This window comes from Streptopelia decaocto (genome assembly GCF_964273445.1).
Source record: "Streptopelia decaocto genome assembly, chromosome: 7".
Taxonomy (NCBI): domain Eukaryota; kingdom Metazoa; phylum Chordata; class Aves; order Columbiformes; family Columbidae; genus Streptopelia; species Streptopelia decaocto.
This window is the reverse complement of record NC_138661.1, coordinates 5,420,404-5,441,913: the sequence shown is the minus strand read 5'-3', so window position 1 is coordinate 5,441,913 and position 21,510 is coordinate 5,420,404. Positions and strand designations below refer to the sequence as shown.

The 21,510-nt window shown below is 38.1% G+C and overlaps 1 protein-coding gene across 3 annotated transcripts in view; it reads right to left on the bottom strand.

Moving 5' to 3' along the window:
- Nucleotides 1–21,510, bottom strand: part of KIAA0586 — a 75,432-nt gene that overhangs the window by 43,166 nt on the left and 10,756 nt on the right. For 2 of the 3 annotated variants that reach the window (XM_082058148.1, XM_082058149.1), the window contains exons 11-22: nt 20,897–20,938; nt 19,257–19,480; nt 17,930–18,002; nt 17,358–17,609; nt 16,762–16,936; nt 11,890–12,078; nt 10,812–10,999; nt 9,464–9,571; nt 8,395–8,475; nt 2,876–3,072; nt 1,891–2,009; nt 1,137–1,321 (exon numbers count right to left, since the gene is read on the bottom strand). In XM_082058148.1, the coding sequence (XP_081914274.1) occupies nt 1,137–1,321; nt 1,891–2,009; nt 2,876–3,072; nt 8,395–8,475; nt 9,464–9,571; nt 10,812–10,999; nt 11,890–12,078; nt 16,762–16,936; nt 17,358–17,609; nt 17,930–18,002; nt 19,257–19,480; nt 20,897–20,938 (1,833 nt within the window). The remainder of the gene's footprint in view (nt 1–1,136; nt 1,322–1,890; nt 2,010–2,875; nt 3,073–8,394; nt 8,476–9,463; nt 9,572–10,811; nt 11,000–11,889; nt 12,079–16,761; nt 16,937–17,357; nt 17,610–17,929; nt 18,003–19,256; nt 19,481–20,896; nt 20,939–21,510) is intronic. The other variant, XM_082058150.1, reaches the window with a different exon arrangement.

Sequence of the window (21,510 nt, the reverse complement as noted above, 5' to 3'; positions counted from 1 at the left end):
AGGTTTATACGTATCAGAAGATCAAGCTCCAAAGAACAGCACTCTTTAACATTGCACCCTCCTTAGTCTAGGTTGGACACGAGGAAAAGGTTCTTCATGCAGAGGGTGCTGGACACTGGAACAGGCTCCCCAGGGAGGTGTCACGGCCCCAAGCCTGACAGTGTTCAAGAAGAGACTGGACAATGTCCTCATACACATGGTGTGAACTGTGGGGTTGTCCTGTGCAGGGACAGGAGCTGGAACCGATGATCCATATGGGTCCCTTCCAGCTCAGGACATTCTGTGATAATCTGCAGGGGAGGGGGGAACAGCTCTTTCCGGTGCAGGATGGCTGTATTTAAGCCTGCAGTAGTGAGATGATTCCTTTCGACTACAGAACAATCTGTTGGTCACTTACAGCAGGCACTAGCTGGTATTTCAGTCCATATGCACCGTAGCAGAATAGAATAATCAATCAACAAACCTGTGAATATTTAGATTTCTAAGCGCAGCCATTTCCACAGTCATCCCAAAGACATTACAGCACACCGGACTGTAGCACAGCTATGCTGTTATCCGAAGAGCCAAATGCCATTTGATTATCAAAGGAAACAGAGAAAATAATCCTGTCTTACAGGAAGCTCTACTAATCATTTAAGCATTTACTGAAAACTACTGAACTCCAAACGTAGAAATAATTAATACTCATTTTTACAGATATTAAAGAATAGCTGCAAGCCCATACGATGAAAAATAATATCATTCTCAAACAGAGCGTGACATGTTTCATTCTTGTGACTTCACAAGAAAGTAGTGTAGCTATTTTTGCTGAAAATACCACAAGCTATCTTTTGACAATGTTAAATTAATTACCAAGTCTTTCCTTTAGAAATCAGTTTCATGCTCAGACTTAAAGTAAATAAATAAATATAGCATGTTGCATGCAGCACAAAAGGAATTCTTTTTTTTATGAAATACATTTAATCTTTTTGCTTGGTAGGGTATAATAAGGAATAATTGAAAAATGCAAATCATGCACATTCACTTCTCTGGTCTTTTTCTGTCATCTTTGTCTTGGACATGGTTAAACCATCATGCCTCAAAGACATGATCCCCTAAAACTGCAGTAAGAAAACTTAAATAAAATGGACTCTTACCACCTTAACTGTTGTACTTGGAAGAACATTTGTGGCAGGAACTGCTTTCTGAGCCTGCTCGTTACCCAGCATGGTTGCAATTGTCTCACTGAGAGCTTCATTTACAAAATGACTTATCATTTCTGAGTCCACAGGCACACCAGCATTGATAAAGAGTTGAAATCCTCCACCACCTGCAACTTCAACTGGAAACGGAGAAACACAAAGCGCAAATCCAGGTTTCACTTCTTAAAATGCGTGTACTGTACCACAGCCACTCATTTTTATCCTTTATGAACTTTTCAACATTGCTTTGCAAAAAGTGTTTTTTTAAAAATTTTACAGATAAATCAAAAACAGTAGAGAAATGATTCAGGATCATAAAAGAAGGCAGTGAAGGTCAGTGACATCACAGGAGAAATGCATTTGTTTCCCATTCTTATATAAGGGACATAATTTTTGACATATCCATTAACAAAAGAAAGGCAAACAAACATTTGGGCTTCGCAAAATGTCATGGAGAACCACAATCTGATTTAGACTGTCAATAACAGAAGTTGATTTGCACAGTGGTGTATTTTATGTGTTCTCTTCCTTTTTTTATGTAATTTATTTCAATGGCCTTATAATGCTTCCTCTGCATGCACTTCTGCATAATATAGTTTCACTGGTTGAGCATTATCGACTCTTCGGCTCAGGCATCGGCTACATAGCCTGTTAAAATTAGACAAAAACTGAGATAATCCATCTGCTGAGAAAAATAACTCCTGCTTACCAATGTCAGAGGTTACAGTCTCATTGTCTTCACTCTCTGAGGTGCTAACACTGAGCACTGTTTCTTTCTGAGCTGGATACATCCCACTGATAATTTTTGCCATTATTTCTTGCTCCACCCTGGCAGAATAAAACCTGTTTCATTATCAGCAAACACCAAGACACCTAAAACTATACAAAAGAGTTCTTGACATAAAGCACAAGGGAGCTCAAGGGAAAAAGGAGAAGGGAAGGAAGTGGAGATGGAGAGGAGAAGGGGAAAGGGACCTGGGGGTCCTGGGGGACAGCAGGATGACCATGAGCCAGCACTGGGCCCTTGTGGCCAGGAAGGCCACTGGTACCTGGGGTGGATTAGAAGGGAGGTAGTTAATAGGTTGAGAGAGGTTCTCCTGCCCCTCTACTCTGCTCTGGTGAGACCACATCTGGAATATTGTGTCCAGTTCTGGGCCCCTCAGTTCCAGAAGGACAGGGAACTGCTGGAGAGAGTCCAGCGCAGGGCAATAAATATGATTAAGGGAGTGGAGCATCTCCCTTATGAGGAAAGGCCGAGGGAGCTGGAGCTCTTGAGCTTGGAGGAGACTGAGGGGTGACCTCAATAATGTTTACAGATCTATAAAGGGTGAGCGTCACGAAGATGGAGCCAGGCTCTTCTCAGAGACAACCAGTGATAGGACAAGGGGTAACGGATTCAAACTGGAACACAAAAGGTTCCATTTAAATGTGAGAAGAAACTTCTTCTCAGTGAGGGTGCCAGAGCCTGGCCCAGGCTGCCCAGGGAGGTTGTGGAGTCTCCTTCACTGGAGGCATTCAAACCCGCCTGGACACCTTCCTGTGTAACCTCATCTGGGTGTTCCTGCTCCGGCGGGGGGACTGGACTGGATAATCTTTTGAGGTCCTTCCAATCCCTGACATTCTGTGATTCTGTGAAGGGAGTCATTCCTTTTTCCATCTATATTCTTTTGCCGCTTTGATTTACTGCAACTCACCAGTTTATCAACCTGTTTTCTATAGTTTCTCTCCTTTGAATCAGTTCATCCAAAACATCAGAAGACTGCTGAGGAGTAGAAGCCACTGGAGGAAATAAAGGACCGTTGTATTTTGGTGAGGCAACTTTGAGCTCTCCATTAAGCTCCAGAAGAGGCTCAAAGAATTCTGGAATTTCATCCCTCTCCTCTTCTTGATCCTAATAAATAAGTAGTAAATTAAGTTATGGTGCGTTTCTGGAAGGCAACGTCATTGAGGGAACTGTCAGATTTTTTTTCTTTAAGAAACATTTGTAGATGTGTCATAGCACACAAACCACGTTCTCCATTCTTAGTACGTTGTAGTTAATTGATACAATTTTAAACTTAGCAAATCATAAATCTGTAGAGGTAGAAAGCTATAGAAACTGCTAAGTAAAACATGATTTGGCTCATATTTCCTGCCTGTGCTGCACAGGGCAGGGAGCCAATGGTCATGTTAATACTCAAGAAATTTACTTGTAGCTTAGTCAGGTTTCTTTAATATATACTCCAGAAATGCTTCTCCCTTAAACAAAAATGTTTTGGAAACTTTCTACAGTTACTTTTTGGGTTAGATTTTTTGGGTTGGGTTGGTTTTTTGGTTCGGTTTTGAAAATAAACTTTTACTTTAAGGTCTCCTGTCTGAAAAGATACATTCCCAAAAGTTAACGAGTGTCTAGTAAGTCAAAACTAATGAAGTTGCCAGTGCTAAAGACTAGATATTAACTGTTTACACATATGTTACGTGTATATTTACACTTTCACTAACTTCAGCAGCTGAAAGTTAAAAGTTATTCCTGGGTAATCAATTTACAAGATCCCCATAGAGACTTTGAATTTAACCTTAATGTGCTATTTCTAAAAGTTACGGAGGTTACTCAGTGTGGGTTATAACATCTGACTGTTTCCAAAGATGCCATCCTCCTCTTCCCCCCAGCATATACACAGCATTGAGTCGCCAACACATCATATTGCAATGTAACACTTCAGAAATGTCTCCTGATGGATGAGAACCTACATCCTTCCATCATAATGTTAAAAACAAACGTCTCTAATGGTAACACGACTCTCTAAGAAGAAAATTTGGCATGCTAGAAAGAGGTGAAGAGCTGAGCCCTAAATTACCAGTGAAAAGCATGTGGTGTTGCATAAAAGAACTCGCAGTAAATCTGCATTTACTAAGATTAATTGCCAAAACAGTGAAAGGAGAAAAAAGTCTTTTCACTTATATAGATGAAACTTAATTTTAACCCACAAAATAAAAATCCCACTATATATTTTCTATTAATAAAAGAAGAAATCACTAAAACCAGAAAGAACAGAGGGGAAAAAAAAAAAAGACAGTAACATTTTCCTGTCTCCTTCCCCAACCCAGCATTAATATTTCTCTCCTACCTTAATATACCTTAAAACTGCAAAGTCAGATAGGTCCGTGATGGGTATTATAACAAAGAGCTACAGGGGAGCAGGATCCTTCTGAATCTTTCAAGAGAAATAATTCTTCAAAGAAAAGCCATAACTTGCAAAGCAAGCAAACCAGAATATGTGTATTATTTGGGTGACAAACAGAGATCCCCAAACCGTTCTGGGCATAGGAATAAGACAGCAAAGTTAAACTTGAAATGGCACTGAATGCTTTACAGGCTGATAAGAGGTTCATTCTGTTCGGATATACGTATTCATAACCATAATTCATTCTGACAGCAAATGTAAAGATGTCTTTGTCCAGTGTTTCATTATGCATTTTCTTCTGACTGCTTTAGTCCATAAATTTTCTTTGATGTTGCCTATTTAATATAATCTTTTTTGAAAGTATGCAAAATACAAACATCTGGATTAAATAACCAAGGACATACAATAAATCTTACACATATTTAGTAATCTGACAAACTGTTGCAGTTCTCCTGCATTTCTAAACTATGTGCAAAAATATTTTATATTTAATAGTGCCCAAAATGAAAATAAAATTACTTTCATTTTGGGGTGATCTATTAGCTTTGCTGAAGTAAAAAAAAATAAAATAATAGTCAGTATTTGATTATATAGACTAAAGTTGCACGTGTATCACTTTGTAGACCAATCCTGAATAATCTGCACTCAATTCTGCATTTTACCTCCCTGGGGACTGTTGAAAATATCTATCGTGACTCCAAATCAAACTATGGCATAAATTAGAAAGTCTTTCGGATATGATTGGAATATTAATCATTGTACTTTATTATGAAGTATCAAGCTGAAATTCTATTTCCCAAATTACATTCATATAATTAAAAGAATGTTTGAAATGATTAGGTGGTATAGATTTTGTTCCATTTTTACCAAACACGTATATGCAGTCTTTTATTAAAGCCATCCAAAACTTAGTCGTGGATTTCTTGAAAGATTTGTAAAGCAATTTTCACAGGCAAGGTCAGGCCACATTGCAGGTGTCACCTGTGAGCTTTTGTCTGATGAGTTATACATGTATAAAAATCACCACCCAAAAGAGCAACCAGGGATGAGGAAAACACATTTACTCTAATCTCCTGTTACCTGAGCAAGCTTCTCGCCCTTGAATAAGGCAGGTCCATGCAAGGACTGGCCCTACAAAACCTCCTGTGTTCAGAAAGTCTGAATCTACTATTTTTCTGAGCACGGGGCTTCCAGGTGATTGCACATCCAGGTGCCAGGGCTGAGGAGGGCAAAGATCCAGGGCCAGCTACTGGGTAGACTGAGCGTCTAATGCTGTATACTGGAGGAATCCACGCTGTGAGTCTTTGTATATCATGTGTACACACAAGGCTCTTCAGCTTCGAGAAAAGGAAGTCGAGGGGAGACCTTCTTGCTCTCTACAACTACCTGAAAGGAGGTTGGAGCATGGAGAGTGTTGGTCTCTTCTCCCAAGTAGCAAGTGATAGCAGAAGAGGAAACGGCTTCAAGTTGCACCAGGGGAAGTTTAGATGGGACATTAAGAAGCATGTATTCACAGAAAGGTTGTCAGGCATTGGAACAGGCTGCCCAGGGCAGTGGTGGAGTCACCATCCCTGGAGGGGTTTAAAAGGCATTTAGATGAGGTTCTTAGGAACATGGTTTAGTGTTAGAGTTAGGTTATGGCTGGACTCGATGATCCTGAGGCTCTCTTCCACCTGATTAAGGGAGTGGAGCATCTCCCTTATGAGGAAAGGCTGAGGGAGCTGGGGCTCTTGAGCTTGGAGGAGACTGAGGGGTGACCTCATTAATGTTTACAGATATATAAAGGGTGAGCGTCACGAAGATGGAGCCAGGCTCTTCTCAGTGACAACCAATGATAGGACAAGGGGTAATGGGTTCAAACTGGAACACAAAAGGTTCTACTTAAATTTGAGAAGAAACAACTTCTCAGTGAGGGTGGCAGAGCCTGGACCAGGCTGCCCAGGGTGGTTGTGGAGTCTTCTACTCTGGAGACATTCAAACACGCCTGGACACCTTCCTGTGTAACCTCATCTGGGTGTTCCTGCTCCGGCGGGGGGACTGGACTGGATGATCTTTCAAGGTCCCTTCCAATCCCTGACATTCTGTGATTCTGTGAAACAATTCTATGATTCTGTGATTCTACAATATATACATACATATACACAAGCACACGTGTATCCCAGACCTCCATCCTGAACTGTCAGAGCAGGGAAGAGGAGCAGCACATTGGTGCTGCCACCCCATGTATGTTCCAAATGGACACAAGAGGGAAATTCTTCAAGATGAGAACAATCAACCACAGGAATAATCTCCCCAGGGAAGTAGTGATTCCACAATGTCAGACGCTTTTAACATTCAGCTGGGCAGGGTGTTGGGCCATCTTGTCTAGACCGTGCTTGTGCCAAGAAACATTAGACCAGATGAGCCTTGTGATCTCTTAAATATGTATCTTCTAGTAGAAAAGGTAAAACAAATAGTAGGAAAAGGAAATGCCTGGGACAGGACCCTGAGGCCTTTTTGTAATATCCACCAGGGAAGAGAAAAAAGTGAAGAAAAAAGTAAAAAGAGGGATATTTCACACAAATACTTATCCTCTTCAGTTCTAACAGAATTAAGTTTTCATAATAAGAGGGGTGAGGGGGGAAGACAATAATAGCCTATTTTTCTGTATAGCATTTTATGCATATTTTTTCATTAATCTGAAGCCTCTTCTATAACAATAACTTCACTTTCTTTTGATGTCCTAAACACCCCTGCCACTCCAGAGGTTGATTTTATGCTTCCACATTGTGTTTGCCTTGCACATTCTTAAGAACATTGTCTGTGTGGTCACAGGCCAAACATATGCTTCACTTGGAACATTTTTTGGTATTGTGGTTAAAATATGCCCCATTGCCAAAAATAAAAGATAAAAGCAATGCAGGAGAAAAATGACAAAAGAAAAGATGAATAACTATTATTCATGTCTAAAAAAATGTAACACTGCAGCATTTTTTGTTAGTTCATAAACCAATCTGTTAAGTAGCTTTCCTATTTATTTTTATAAAATACATCTTTTTTGTGCAAACAGAAGAAGCTTGTCTAAATAGATTTAACTCCTCACCTCCAATAACATAAGTTAATTTTGAAACTGAAAATGAATAAAGCATTTCCCCACTTTTGATAGGTAAAGCATCCTTTTAGGACTGTTTTAACTCACTAACAATGTTAAATTATTAATTCATTTTAAGAATTAATCTACCATACCGACCCATAGGTCATAGAATATTCGATGGACACTCTAATCCTGGGATCAGGAGTACACAGAACAGGTGAAAATTATACATTTTGCGGTAGGTTTTGATATGCAATGCAGCCTGGATCACCAACCCGGAGCGTTTGTCAGCCCCAACTCTTACTGACAAGTCACCAAAGGACTTGCTACCTAAAAACATTAAACTGTAAAAGAATATCTCCAGTAAACCCATGTTATCATAATCCAGAAACAATGTTGTTAAAGGTGTACGGACACGCTAACAAGGCATCCAGCAAAACAAAATCTTGTTCAAATCTTAATGGGATCCATGAGATGAATAGCACCTGTTGTACACATATACTCGCATACACGTACATGATATTTTGCTAAAGCATTTTAGAACCTCAAAAGCATATGCAAATTGTTCTATACCAAAGAGAACCCTCAGAAAATACTTTCACATTTTAAAATACAGGTCACCTTACTTAAAATCTGTAAGATCATCTTATATATGCACTACATTTAGAGTTTGAAATTGTGAGATCTATGTGTTATAATCACTGTTGATTTTAGAAAACTACTTTTATTTCTAGTGGATTCTGACAATTCCAAATAAAAGGTAATTTTAGTTTTCTATTGTAATTCTTCAAAGGTCCTTTACTTGGTAACACACAGTAATTTCTAATGTTGTAAATAGTTTAGCATTGCTCATCCTGTGTATTTTTAAAGTTGCTAGTAAAATAATATTCTACATTGTGCCTTCAGTTTTGACAGAATAATATAAAACAAATATAAAAACATTTAAAAGGAAAGGACACCTTGGCAATGCAATTACCTGCATGACATCAGTAACATCGATGAAATTAGTTCCTGGAAACTTTGTGTCTTCCTCCTCACTATGTATATCTTCTGGAGCCTTATAAAGACATATTGAAATTGTTAGATATTTCATATTGGGGGGGGAAATGCATTAGCAGAAAAACTTCATTACAAGAATGCAATTAAATCACCGGTCACTGTCAATAGCCTGAATGCAGAAAAAATGCTTATCCACCTTAAAAGTTAGGAGGAATTTTTTGCATAGCATGAAGTGAGATTATCAGAACTTTTTCTTGTATGCTGAGAATTAAAACCTGCTGTATGAGATATTCTAATGGAATATCTCAACATCAAAAGTTCTACAATAACACCTGTAACTCTTATTAAAAAAAAGAAACAGCAAAACAAAATACTGTAAAACATGGCATGCAAGAGTCTAGCAGTATCTTAAGCAATTTACTTATGTGTGATTTCTACAGTGTTATTTAATATCATTTTTAAATAACATTCACTATTTTAGTCCACTATCTTTTTGTTATTCAGTGAATACCTTGACCATAGGACTGTGGAGGACCTGTGTCCCAAAGACAGAACAGCAGGTAAAACACCCAGGGAAAAACAGAACAATAACTAAACCAGTACAATAACCAAAGGAAAACAATCACTGGACCATTGCACGGTGCTTTCACACCGTCCAGTCTGTGCACGTAAACGCCACCAACTGCTCAAGTACAGCCAAGGAGAAGATGAAGGATGAAGAACATCCTCGGTCTTCACACCAGAATGCTGAACCCAGTATAAATAAGCCAGACATTGGCCAATAAAGGATTAACAACTCTTAACAGGATAAAGAAACACTGGGGTTTTTAGGGTTTTGCTAGGATGATTATTTAATGTTGGAAGAAAAGTATCTTGCTGCAATTTTCCATTTTCATAAACAAACGCCTCACATTATAAATTCTTCAGAAAAATTGCTCAATTTTTCCGGGAACTGTCTAATTTCTCTAACTAAAACAAGATAATGAGATAACATTTTTTCTTTTTTTAACAAATTTGAATTCACAGACATTTAAACCAATCAATACCTGTATTACAGCACTGACAGGAGGAAGAGCAGGTTCGGAGCCTGGGGGAACGTGGTTTACACTGACACTGTCACTTGAAACACTGTCAATATCTACATTTGGTAACACCTAGGACAGAAAAAAGCATTCATTTGAAAATCTATGTATTACCTCAGCTATCATTGAACCTTTTAGATTCTCTCTTCTACTTGCTACTGAGCCACTAAACTTGTGATCTTTTTTTTCTCACACCAGTATCTGATTATAACTTGGTTCTGAAAAACAAAATATTGTCATGTGCAAAAACTAACCCCAGAAATATTCACCTCTTTTCTTGTAACACTGGATTTCTCTTGCTCTCTAATTTTCTGATGCTTGGCCTTGCATGTGAAAAAGGTGACTATACCCATAACTATTCATACAGCAAATGTGTGTTTGACTTGCAATTCATTTACACCATGTGGCCTAAAGCCACCGTGCAGGCTGGTTATTGGTTTCATTTTGTGGTACCTCTGGTAGGGTCAAATAAAGGGATAATTGTATTACAATATAGCTTGTAATAAAGGTATGTCCATTACAGTATCAAAAAGCTTTGTTTTCTTGTTTTTGTTTTTGCTTTTAAGAACAAAGATTTAAATGCTTGCTTAATTCTTTGGGAGAAAAATAATTTTAAAATCACCTTAAATAATTAAGAATTGGGTGAAATAACAACAAAATGCATGTGGGTGGAAAATAGTGATACAGCAAGGGAACAAGCCACATATTCTACCTCTGTTTAACTTTGAGTTCCACAGATTATTTGTATCTGAAAGGTGTGTGGAGAAAGCCTGTATGTTCTTAACAATTTGAATCCAAAATAATGAACATGTAAGAAACATCAACTTCCTTGACAACAGACTCATGTAAAATACTTTATAAAAACCCCAACCCACTAGGTAAAGACTCTTATGGTTGATTAATCAAGAGTGACATTCTTGGGTTGACTATTATGCTTGAAACAGAAATCTTAAAGGCTAAAGTATTCACCCAAGGAAACTGACATTTATTTAAATACTTTCTTTTTTTATTGAAAGTTTGTTCTTACTCAAAAATCTCATTTAAAAACAAAATGTGACATAGAACCGTTCTACAAACACCCTGTGTAGGTGACTTACAGAAGAAATAGTTTTCTATTTGGTTAAATAATAAAGGCAGTTGTTGGAATACAAATAAAAATATTTGCATAGTGTGACAACATTTTGGCCCCTCCATTCTATATGTTTCTAATGCTTTACTGAAAACCATCTACTGAGGTCTCAGTTACTGAGGGAGGAGACTGTCTTTAGCATTTATGGAAAACAAACAAATAATCATCACTCTTGACACCTACCTGTACAGACAGTTGAGGTGGATCCTTTTTCTCTGATCTCATCTCTATTACAGCTATGTTTGGTTTTTTTATCTCATCTGGTGGTTTCGGTGGCACTCGAGGAAGGGCGGTGGTGACTGTCACAGGGTGTGGTTTACCTACAACTACTCCAGCAGGGTGCACTGAGGTGTCGCTAATTTGGGTTTGACCTTAGGAGAGTTTAAAAATAAAGATTTATATAAATCTCCAAAGTCAGTGGATTAATCAGCTAATGAAAATTAAAATCTGGGTGTCTGTGTTTCACATGAGACAGACTGCACAATTATGGACCAATTAAAAAATCCCTTATTAACATTAACTATAGTGCTTCACCAGGTGAATTTAAGGCTATACCAGCAGAAACTGTTAACACTGCCATTTTTTGGAATTATTAACTTTTCTTTACTACAGTGACACCTACTGCTAAAAACCAGAATAACTACAATGTGTTTGCCATTCAAAAATTACATACTATGCTTCTTCCCCCACCTCAAATTTCTGAACCACATTCAAAATACCATTACCCTCAGTATAGCATCCCACAAATTATCAAGACACCTTTTTTTTAATAATTATCTTCTTTAAATGCCAATGCAATATTAACCATTCCCAAAACAGGGCCTGTATAAAGGTTCTATTGGACATCAAAAAATACAGAAGCCACACAAACAAATTTAGTGTGTCTGGCACAATCCTACTGAAATCGCAGGGCTGAAATCATCATAAATGTTGGATCCAAGGGCCAGTGATTCGGTTTTGCTTACACAGATACCAAACTTAAAGCCAGAACAAGAAACCTAGAAATGTAAAGTGTACCAAAGAAGGTATGTATGGCTAAACGAATAATTGCTCTGTCAAGATGTCACCAGACATCCAGCATGAAGAATGAGGAGAACCAGCCCATTTTAAACTGTTCTCCCAGGTGGATTTCCCACAAGAAGGGCAGCTGCAAATCTCCTGGGCCAGAGCAAATCACTGACTTAAGAAAATGTAAGTTGTATTTCCATGAGTAGCAGTAATTAACCTTCGCACACCCCTTCTACAAGTTAATTGCTCCTACCGAGTGGAACAGCCATAGGAATGAGGTGGCCTTCAAGTGGGCCGTGGATCGCAGGTACATCTTGGCTTGGACTAAAGAGATACTGATTTTCTTGCGTAAGTGCATATAAAGGATGCTGTTTCTTGGGGCTGGTCACAACCTTCTGCATGTGAGAACAGGTCTGTGTTCTTGCCGACTTCACCTTTGTACCTGAAACAAGAGCAGATAAACCACATGTCATCAACGCACGTACAGAATAATAATTAATATAATACAATACAATACATGTAATAATTATTCTGCCACTAATTTAAGCCCTTCAACTGAAATGGTTATAAATTTTTGCTGTGGGATGGAGGGAGCAAGGAAGGGATATAGGAAGGGTGGAGCCTAAAAGTGCTAAGTTAGATGTCTCAGGATTGACGGCAACAAAGGAATTACAATTACGATTTTTGAACATTTGAATCTAGCAAATAAAGGCAGAGAAACATGAAGAATAGGACACAAGGATAGTAAGTTGAAATAAAGTGTGTGATTTAGCAGGTAAGAAGAAACCCATGATTCAGGTTTGAAATACAGTATTAGAACAGCCTGCAAGCCTGGCATAAAAAAGAGAGAATATAGAACATAGTTGAAATGATCTCTTGTTCATCTGATTAACTACCTCAATTTTATAAACATGCAGTTTGTCTCCAGCTACAAGACTGACAGGTACTCAAAGAAACAGGTATAATCTACAAATTCCTGATTTAACAACTCACTGCTACTGGAAAATAAAGCCATAACAAATACCCTTAAGTCTTGACTTCCAGCATTGAAGAAGCACCAATTTTTTGGTCCCATTTTGACAATGTATTGTTAAATAGCCAACCAGAATTAATTTGTATGTAACAATGCCTGAGCATATAGTACAGGAGAATGTTTCTTGCAGTGTTGCACTTCTCGCTACACAGTCACGCAAGGTCTTATTCAATCTATATCCTTTGCAAACAATGGATATTATTAGGGAAATTACTAACTTTAATCTAAATGGATAAGAACATCCTCCAAAAAGGAGTCAACAATTGTGAATCAAACAGAAGTGCTTCTACTGCTATTTTAGGAAAATGAACCTGGAAAGAATCACATTGGTAACCAACTCCATATCTTCACTACCGCTGAAAAATGCCATCTTATTCCTCTGTTGTTTCTAATCATCACCCTTCCTGTATCACTGGCCAGTTAACACATGGCAACAAGCACTTTTTAGCTCTGTTCACATTTAATAGATTTCTCATTAACTGAAGAATAAAAATTATTATAACATTTAGGGATAATGTGACTTTCAACACATGCAGACAAGCAAGTAAAACAATTCACTCAAGAAGTGGCGTTTTTGTACACACAACTTATGGCTTATAAGCCTAGAAACAAAACCAACAAGTCATAACTCTTAAATGAAAAAACACAGGTCAGAAAGAAGCGTCTCTGAAAAAGACTTTAAGGTCACGTTGGATAAGTAATGAGATGAGAAATCGCAACACAATGGTGTGGTCAAAGGGATAAATGTAACCTCCAGATGTCTCAACAGGATGCCAGTGAGGTGGAGCACGAGAAGACGTCCATATATGATAACACTGCATTCTGTATGAATTCTCTGTCTCTGTAAATACTAAAATAGGTGGGACATTAAAAAGCCTTTTTCATTTTTTAAAGGAAAATCACGTGGAAACTGAAGTAGCTGTAAACTAGAGCCAAAACAGACAGAAAATTTGAAGTGCTCCATTTAGTTTTCAACCATAAGGTATCTCGTCATGGGAAGAAGGAATTAAGGGCAGGATTTCTAATGTCTTTAAATGACGAGCACGTGCCTTTCTGCAAAGCATACATTAGCCAGAAAAGTTGTTCTTTAGTCAAAGACAAATAACTGGACTCTGTAACATAAATACATACAGTTCAGTGGCTTGTGATTTAGCAGAGGTCATAGCACATGATCTAAGAGTCTCCCTGGCCTTGAACTTTTGAGTAAAAGAAGAAATTGGCAACATATCTGTAATACCGCCAACTTGTAAAAACAAGGTTCTCACAGTAAGAATGATTAAGTACTGTATACACACAGCACCTCATTTTAATTGCTTTCAACTTTTCATTTCCCCCTGAAAAGTTTATTTGCACTGGGCAGAAACTAGACACTTAATTAAACTTAGCTTTAAAAACCTAGTGTTTTACATGTAGTTATCAGTTCAAGCTCTGCAAGAAAACAACTCCAACTTTTTTTAGAAATGTTCTCTTACTCATAAAAGTATTATTTGGATTTTTTTTCCCTAACTTCCCATAAGAAACCAAGCATTAGTCACTGCACTTTATTTGCAAAGAAAACGGCTGAGTTATAAAATTATTGAAAAGAGACTCTCCAGATGGCCATCTCAGTCTTAAATAAACATCCTTATTCTAACACTAATTTAAAACAAGCTCAGTGGATTGCTCTAACAAAACAGAGTCATTTAATAAGTCTGGATTTTCCAGCCAATCAAACCCAAGGCCAAGGACTCCCAATAATTTTTAGGCCTTTATCACCTGGTACATCAAGGCCGGCAAGGGAACCTGTGGGTGCGGATTTGCGAAGGAAAAACCAGCCATGCCTAATGTGAGCAAGATTTCTTTCTTTCTTTTTTTTAAGAACCTGGTGCTTTAAAGTGCTCGTTCAACTTCATTTTATTTACACTCCTACCATAGGAGTGCAGATCTGTTTCTAATTTTATTACTTACACTTTCCTGCCATAACAGCACCTTTCAGAATAGCAGCCCTCAAAAACGTTCAACTATTTTGTTTTCATGAGACCCATGTGAAACACAGAATATTACCTTTGGTTTTTATTGGCATGATATAGGAAAGCACAAAAATTAAGCAGCTTGACCAACTGTCTTATACGAAGAGTCAAAGACAAGCAATGCCAGTATCAAAAGGCTGACCTCAGTCTAAAGCCATTAAAATTAGAAAACTTGGAAACAGGGCACATATTAATTGAAGTGTTATTCTTCTAAGCAACATGCAAAAAATTCCGTATTCTTCCTTTCTTCCCTTAGATAAGAATACAAATTTGCTGTAGAGATAGAGACACAAACATAACTTTCTGTAATTGCAGTTTGATGTGAAATAAAGCAATGAAAATTATGGTGGCTTTACCATTGCAAACACATACGTTGCTGTACCGCTGTGGTACGACTTAAAGACTTGGAAGAGAATCACTGTGGGTAAAGGCAACCCAGCGTTCATCCTGTTTGTAAGCAAATAGCTTTTAAACTCTATTTGTCACACGCAGGAGTTCTGCAAGATCAAATGCAGCACAGATCCAGTACACGGATTTCTCTTTCATTTCTATTCATCTCCAACAGAAAACAAGCCAAAGCACAGGAGCAGCTTATTACAACTGCACAAAACCTCTGCCTTTACATTTCACTGGCACTACAGAATTAAACACGTTATCAGTAGAAAACCAGTAGTATCAAATGACCAAACAACTTAATTATAATGAGATTGGGGTGGGGGGCACTTTTTCTGCCACTTTACAAGGTATTGTTTCTAGAATGATTAAATTGGCCTCCCTGGAAAGGTTGTGACCTTCTATAAAGGACAAGAGCCCAATAAATATGGAAAAAAAATGTCATTTAGACCTCAGCAAAAGCAGAACTGCTGATTAAGTATTTTTAAAGAAGTGTCTGTTCTCAATCCAAATCTTAGAAGTCAATGTATCTTGTTACTGCTACAGTAAGTGCTTACTAACACAAATCTTATTCAAAAAAATCTGTACAGAATAAACTAAATTACAAGTGTGCAGCAGAGTCAACAGTCCGAAAGAGATGATCATGCTGGTCTTTCAAATGAGTATACCCGTGTTTTTCACAGGAAAAAAAAGAAGCGTTTCAAGAGAGGTAAAATAAAATACACAAGCAACAAGACTAGTAGTTTTCATATACCAAGTTCTCACCTTTTAAAAATAAATTAAGGCTGGGCACAGAGTGGCTGGAGAGCAGTCACACAGAAAGGGACCTGGGGGGACTAATGGACAGGAAGCTCAACATGAGCCATCAGTGTGCCCAGGTGGCCAAAAAGGCCAATGGTATCCTGTCCTGTATCCAAACTAGCGTGGTCAGCAGGACAAGGGCAGTGACCCTTCCCCTGTGCTCTGCATTGGGGAGGCCACACTTGGAGTATTGTGTTCAGTTCTGGGCCCCTCAGCTCAGGAAAGAGATTGAAGTGCTGGAGCGGGTCCAGAGAAGAGCAACAAGACTGGTGAAGGGACTTGAACACAAGACCCATGGGGAGAGGCTGAGGGAGCTGGGCTTGTTTAGTCTAGAGAAGAGGAGGCTTAGAGGTGAGCTCAGCACTCTCTAGAACTACCTGAAGGGCAGTTCTAGCCAGGTGGGGATTGGTCTCTTCTCCCAGGCAGTCAGCAATAGGACAAGGGGGCATGGGCTTAAACTCTGCCAGGGGAAATTTAGGCTGGATATTAGAAAGAAATTCTTTACAGAGAGAGTGGTCAGGCATTGGAATGGCTGCCCAGGGAGGTGCTGGACTCGCCGTCCCTGGAGGTGACTGGACATGGCACTTAGTGCCATGATCTAGTCAATGGACTGGAGTTGGACCAAGGGTTGGACTTGATGATCTCTGAGGTCTTTTCCAACCCAGTTGATTCTGTGACAACCTAAAATAAGTGAGATACACATCAAGCAAATCTGTAAACCTAGTGGTATTTTTTAGTTTTGGAAAGAACATCTTTTAACCCTATTGTATAAGCTTAAGCTTTAAGCTGAAGAGCAGCTGAATTACAATTCAATAGTTTCATTTATACATGGACTTTCTAGTAGAAAAATTGGGAAGGAACACCTCATTCATATCAAACAATTACTTACCTCTAACACACTCTATCACCTTGGGTCTTTGAAGTTTAGATTTGGGAGAGGGAGAGCTGAATCTCAGATATGGTGCTTTTTTAAGCGTGCTGCGGTGGCCCTGGTAAATCGGTTTCCCGTAAACTCGGCACAGGTAGTCTTCATTTTGTACCACTGCACTTCCATTCACAGGTCCCTGACACACACATAAAAAAAGTAGTTTACCATTCTATGAAAATTTGAACACATCAGTAGTGTTGCAAAAGTCTAGAGGAAAAAAATAAGTTCTGCAACAAACAGTATATGTTGCAAGCACCCTTGGAAACTTACGTATACAGAATACATACAAGCAGCTTACCAGTGGCTGAATAAAGTAACAGGTGCTGGGTAAAATAAATTCATAACATGACAATGAATTCCACAGTGCTATACACACTTAGCCTAGGCTTCTACTGCACATGGAAACAAGGACAATTCTGACAACCGAAATTCACAGGACAGGGCTATCACTCCCATTTAAAATTATCACAGTCATACATACAGTTTTTCACATGAATACTGCAATCTAAAGCATAACAGTCACCACCAAAAAAGAAACCAACTACTTAGGAACTCACATCTGCCCCTTTTTCTTTCCTTTCAGAAGAAAAGTAAGTTTTAAGCCTCTGTTTGCCTGTGTTATCCACTGCTTGCTTCTGCAATGGCTTCGCTGCAGATAAAGGCTTCTTTGTCGAGCATCCTTGGATTTTTTGAGGTTTCGCTTTAATTTCTTTATTGGTCTTCACAGCCTTGATGTTTTGGGCTCTCTCAATCCGTGGGAACTTTTGATCGTTTTTTACTTGTTCCAAATCATTTCTTGCCATTTCAGCCTAAGGATAAAACATAAACGTAATAAAAGGAGATTTTATCTTCAAGGCTATGAGAAGGGTCTGTGGCTAACTTTGAAGTTCTAAGAAATGGCCTGGTTTTCATGTTAGCCCGTAACTGCGACCAGTGATTTTCATTAAGCAATTAAAGTTTTAAAATAGAGTTAAATATTTTATTATAGGATACTATATGTTAGTAATAATAAGCAGCTTTCTCTTGTTTTCAAGTTGTGAGTGAATTGTGTTTAACTATTGATGTGAAAGAACTATGTAAGGTGGAAAAATATAATGCAAAAAGCTGAACTCGTTATTTCCAGCCGTACCTGGATTTCTACGCTGATTGCCTTAATCCACTCATCCACAGTCTTTCTGATACGAATCTCTTCCAATACATCTCTGAAATAGAAGAAAGAACTATTTTAGGTCAGCACTTCTTAAATTGTACAGATGTGCTCCTGGGAAAGTAGTGACCTATGAACACTATAAAAAGAGAAACACAGAACACAGAGACAGTAAGATTATGAATGTTTACAGTCTCCAAAAGGTACTAATCATACTCTGTTTGAGTTTCCCAAACCTAAATCTGCTCTTATACATGATGCCACCTGCCAACACCACCTCACCCCCCAATGGTATATACTAACTTTATTTCAAACATCTATGAATTAGTGGCAGCCAGGTGTCAGTTGATATTTTGATGAAAAACTGAAAAAACAAGGCAACAAAAACATTCCAACTCAAAACCAAAAAGCGGATGACAAAATTACTACTTCCTCTAAAATATAATCATAGCAGATATCATGCCTGCAAAACATCTTTACAAGAAGAGAATAGTTACCTTCCTCAGGAAAACACAAGATTAAGGAGCATTTTAATAGGAGAACTTCCATTATGGTTCAAGCAGGAATAATGAACATCACTAAGTGAAAGTTCAAACGCCAAAGATCTGCTGTAGGGTGACTAACTCTGTAACATTTACAGGTTAATGAAACATCTTCTGTTCAGATTTATGAAATGACTGTTTAATTTTCCTATTAATGCAAGTTTGTCTATAAAAAGCTAAATGCCTCCTTGCCATGACAGCAGAGCAGTTTGCCCAGACGATACAGCCTCAGAATTTAGATTTAAGTTCTCCAGCATAGATCATACCAAGAAGTTTCAGGTACTTGTCAAAAAATTCACATCAGAAGGGTGAAAAAACATTCGAAGTTCAAGACAATCACCTCATGACTGCTAAGAAGAGTCAATAAATACTTTTGCAGGGAGCTGTACTGATTCTTCAATTATTGGAATTAAAAAAAAACACAGAATCACACAGAATCGACTGAGTTGGAAAAGACCTCAGAGATCATCAAGTCCAACCCTTGGTCCAGCTCCAGTCCATTGACTAGACCATGGCACTAAGTACCATGTCCAATCTCAGTTCAAAAACCTCCAGGGCCGGTGAGTCCAGCACCTCCCTGGGCAGCCATTCCAATGCCTGACCACTCTCTCTGCAAAGAATTGCTTTCTAATCTCCAGCCTAAATTTCCCCTGGCAGAGTTGAAGCCCATGTCCCCTTGTCCTATTGCTAAACATTAAAAGAGAGGTGATAAAAAGTGAGCATGTACAATGAGCAGCCACACAAAGCACTGAATAATAGGGTCTAACCTGTTTGTTGTCAAGGCGTTAATAAAACTATACGTGGCACCCCCTTCTTTTGCACGAATAACCGCTTCCAAGTTTTCTTCAAGAATTTTTTTATTGTTTTGAACTCCTCTCAAAATCCTTTCAGCATCCCTCAGTATAGATTTGGGCACTTTAACATTTTGAAGGATGGATGGTTTATTGAGCTGTTGATGTTCAGGAAGATCAGATGCAACCGTCCTTTTTGACTGAAATTGAAACAGACCTATTAGTGCTTAATCAGAGATTGTAATTTCAATTTTCTACACACTGGTAAGTCTTCCTATTAATCTACTATCAAATCAAGGCCCAGCATATGGAATACCATCCACGTGTACTATAGTCAACTGCAATTACTCAAGAACATTCAATATGTTGCAAATATATTTAAAAGTCAAGCAAATGGAAAGAAAACCAAAAGCTCACAAACACTAAATGATGTAATGAAAGGGAAGCAATGCTAATGAAGCAAATAAGCATGTGAAAAGATGCCAGTTAGACACATGAAGTATTACATGCAAATCTCTCCATGTAACAGTATTTAAGTGTAATTAAAAGGATATTAAAAAACAAAGTCATCTAAATATATGCACTCGCTTGGCATCAAACTCTTCAAAGAAACAGCAGACAATACACAGAAGTTTTAACAACAAAATAAACCCCACAACAGCACCGTGATCCTGTCACCCTTTTGCTGATTTTTACTGAAGCAACTTTTAGCCTTTATTTTGCAGAATCCTTTTACAGAGATAAAGATGGAGCATATCTTAGCTGCTAAATACAAAATGGACCCGAGTACGCGGGAAACAAGGAGCCACACAAGTGAAGTTCTCACATTCATTCTCGCACTCCTGACAAAATCCAGAGGGCCCCAAATTGAGTGCTTCATTTTCCAGAAAGGAAGTGGAAAAATGGAAAAAAAAAATATATATAAATGAAAAAAGAAGCCTCAAAACAAAATCAAAATGCTCCAACTTGAGGAGACTTGGAAAGCATTTTCTGAATGAACGGAAGAAAAAAGTCTCACAGATCAAGAATCAGTTTTGGCTTTAAGGCTACTCTTTATCAAATGAGAAATAAAGGTACACTCTACAAAGCCCAATGGACACAACAAAAGATAAATCAATGCATTGATCCCGTGATTTTGGTTTTGCCTGGTGAGAAAAGGACATCATACCAAATTATTTACCCATTTTATATTGGTTTTCATTTTAAAATAAAGCTTTTTGACAAATACTACCTCAATAAGACAGGTGAAATCTGTGAGAAAATTTAAGAAATACAGATACATGTTCAACTGTAAAATGATGTAGACTTGCCAGTTAGACTCAAACCATGACATGGTAACTGTATTAGGAGCCCACACCATGTCCATTTTGAGGCAGCAGCTTTGTGCCAGACATATGTATTAATCCCTCAAGACAGCTCACCAAGACTGAATAAGTCAAAGAACAAGTTAAATCTTACTTTGGGTAATGTTACCTGTACATAACAGCGATTAAAAAAAATATAGGTATGCAATAGTTACTGTAGCGTTATTGCAAGCATATTCAAAACTGTTACAGTATTACAGTATTTAAAACAAACAAAATACCCCAAACAAAACATAAGAATTCAAAGTGTACCTTAATAAGATCATTCATGTCTGATTTCCATGAATTTGCTTCCTAAAAAGACAGAAGAGGAGCCGTTGAAACTTATTTAAAGACAGATCTGTCAAGGTAAAATCTAGAGTAGATATTTGATCAATGTAAATGGGCACAATTAATTCCTTGTGAACTAATAAACCTCATTGCACGCTTCTTTTGGGTTACAGCACCACCTTCTGTTTCATCACAATCTCAGTTAGTTCAGGCCCTTCATTTCTTTGCATGACAAAGCTGCTGGTCATTTATCCCAAGCATTTATTTTCTCCCACGACATATCTCTCAAAGATAAGAAGTCAGTAGCTCACTATCTAATTGACTCTTATGTCATCACGCCTTTCTTCCTACTGATCTTTCTCATAAGAAAGAAGATATTTGAATCCATTTATGCCTCTGTGTCTTTCTCGCCTGCCATTCCTTCTCCCATTTTGTCCTGTTCTGTGCTGCCTGTCCTAACGTATGCAATTCAATGTAAGGTTTTCTAATAGCAATAGTGGTAAGCAAATATTTGCAACATCAATGGCGCACATGGCATGGACTCTCTTACTTAGTAAGAACAGTTAAATGTGTAATTCACTAATATCTTTAAAAAA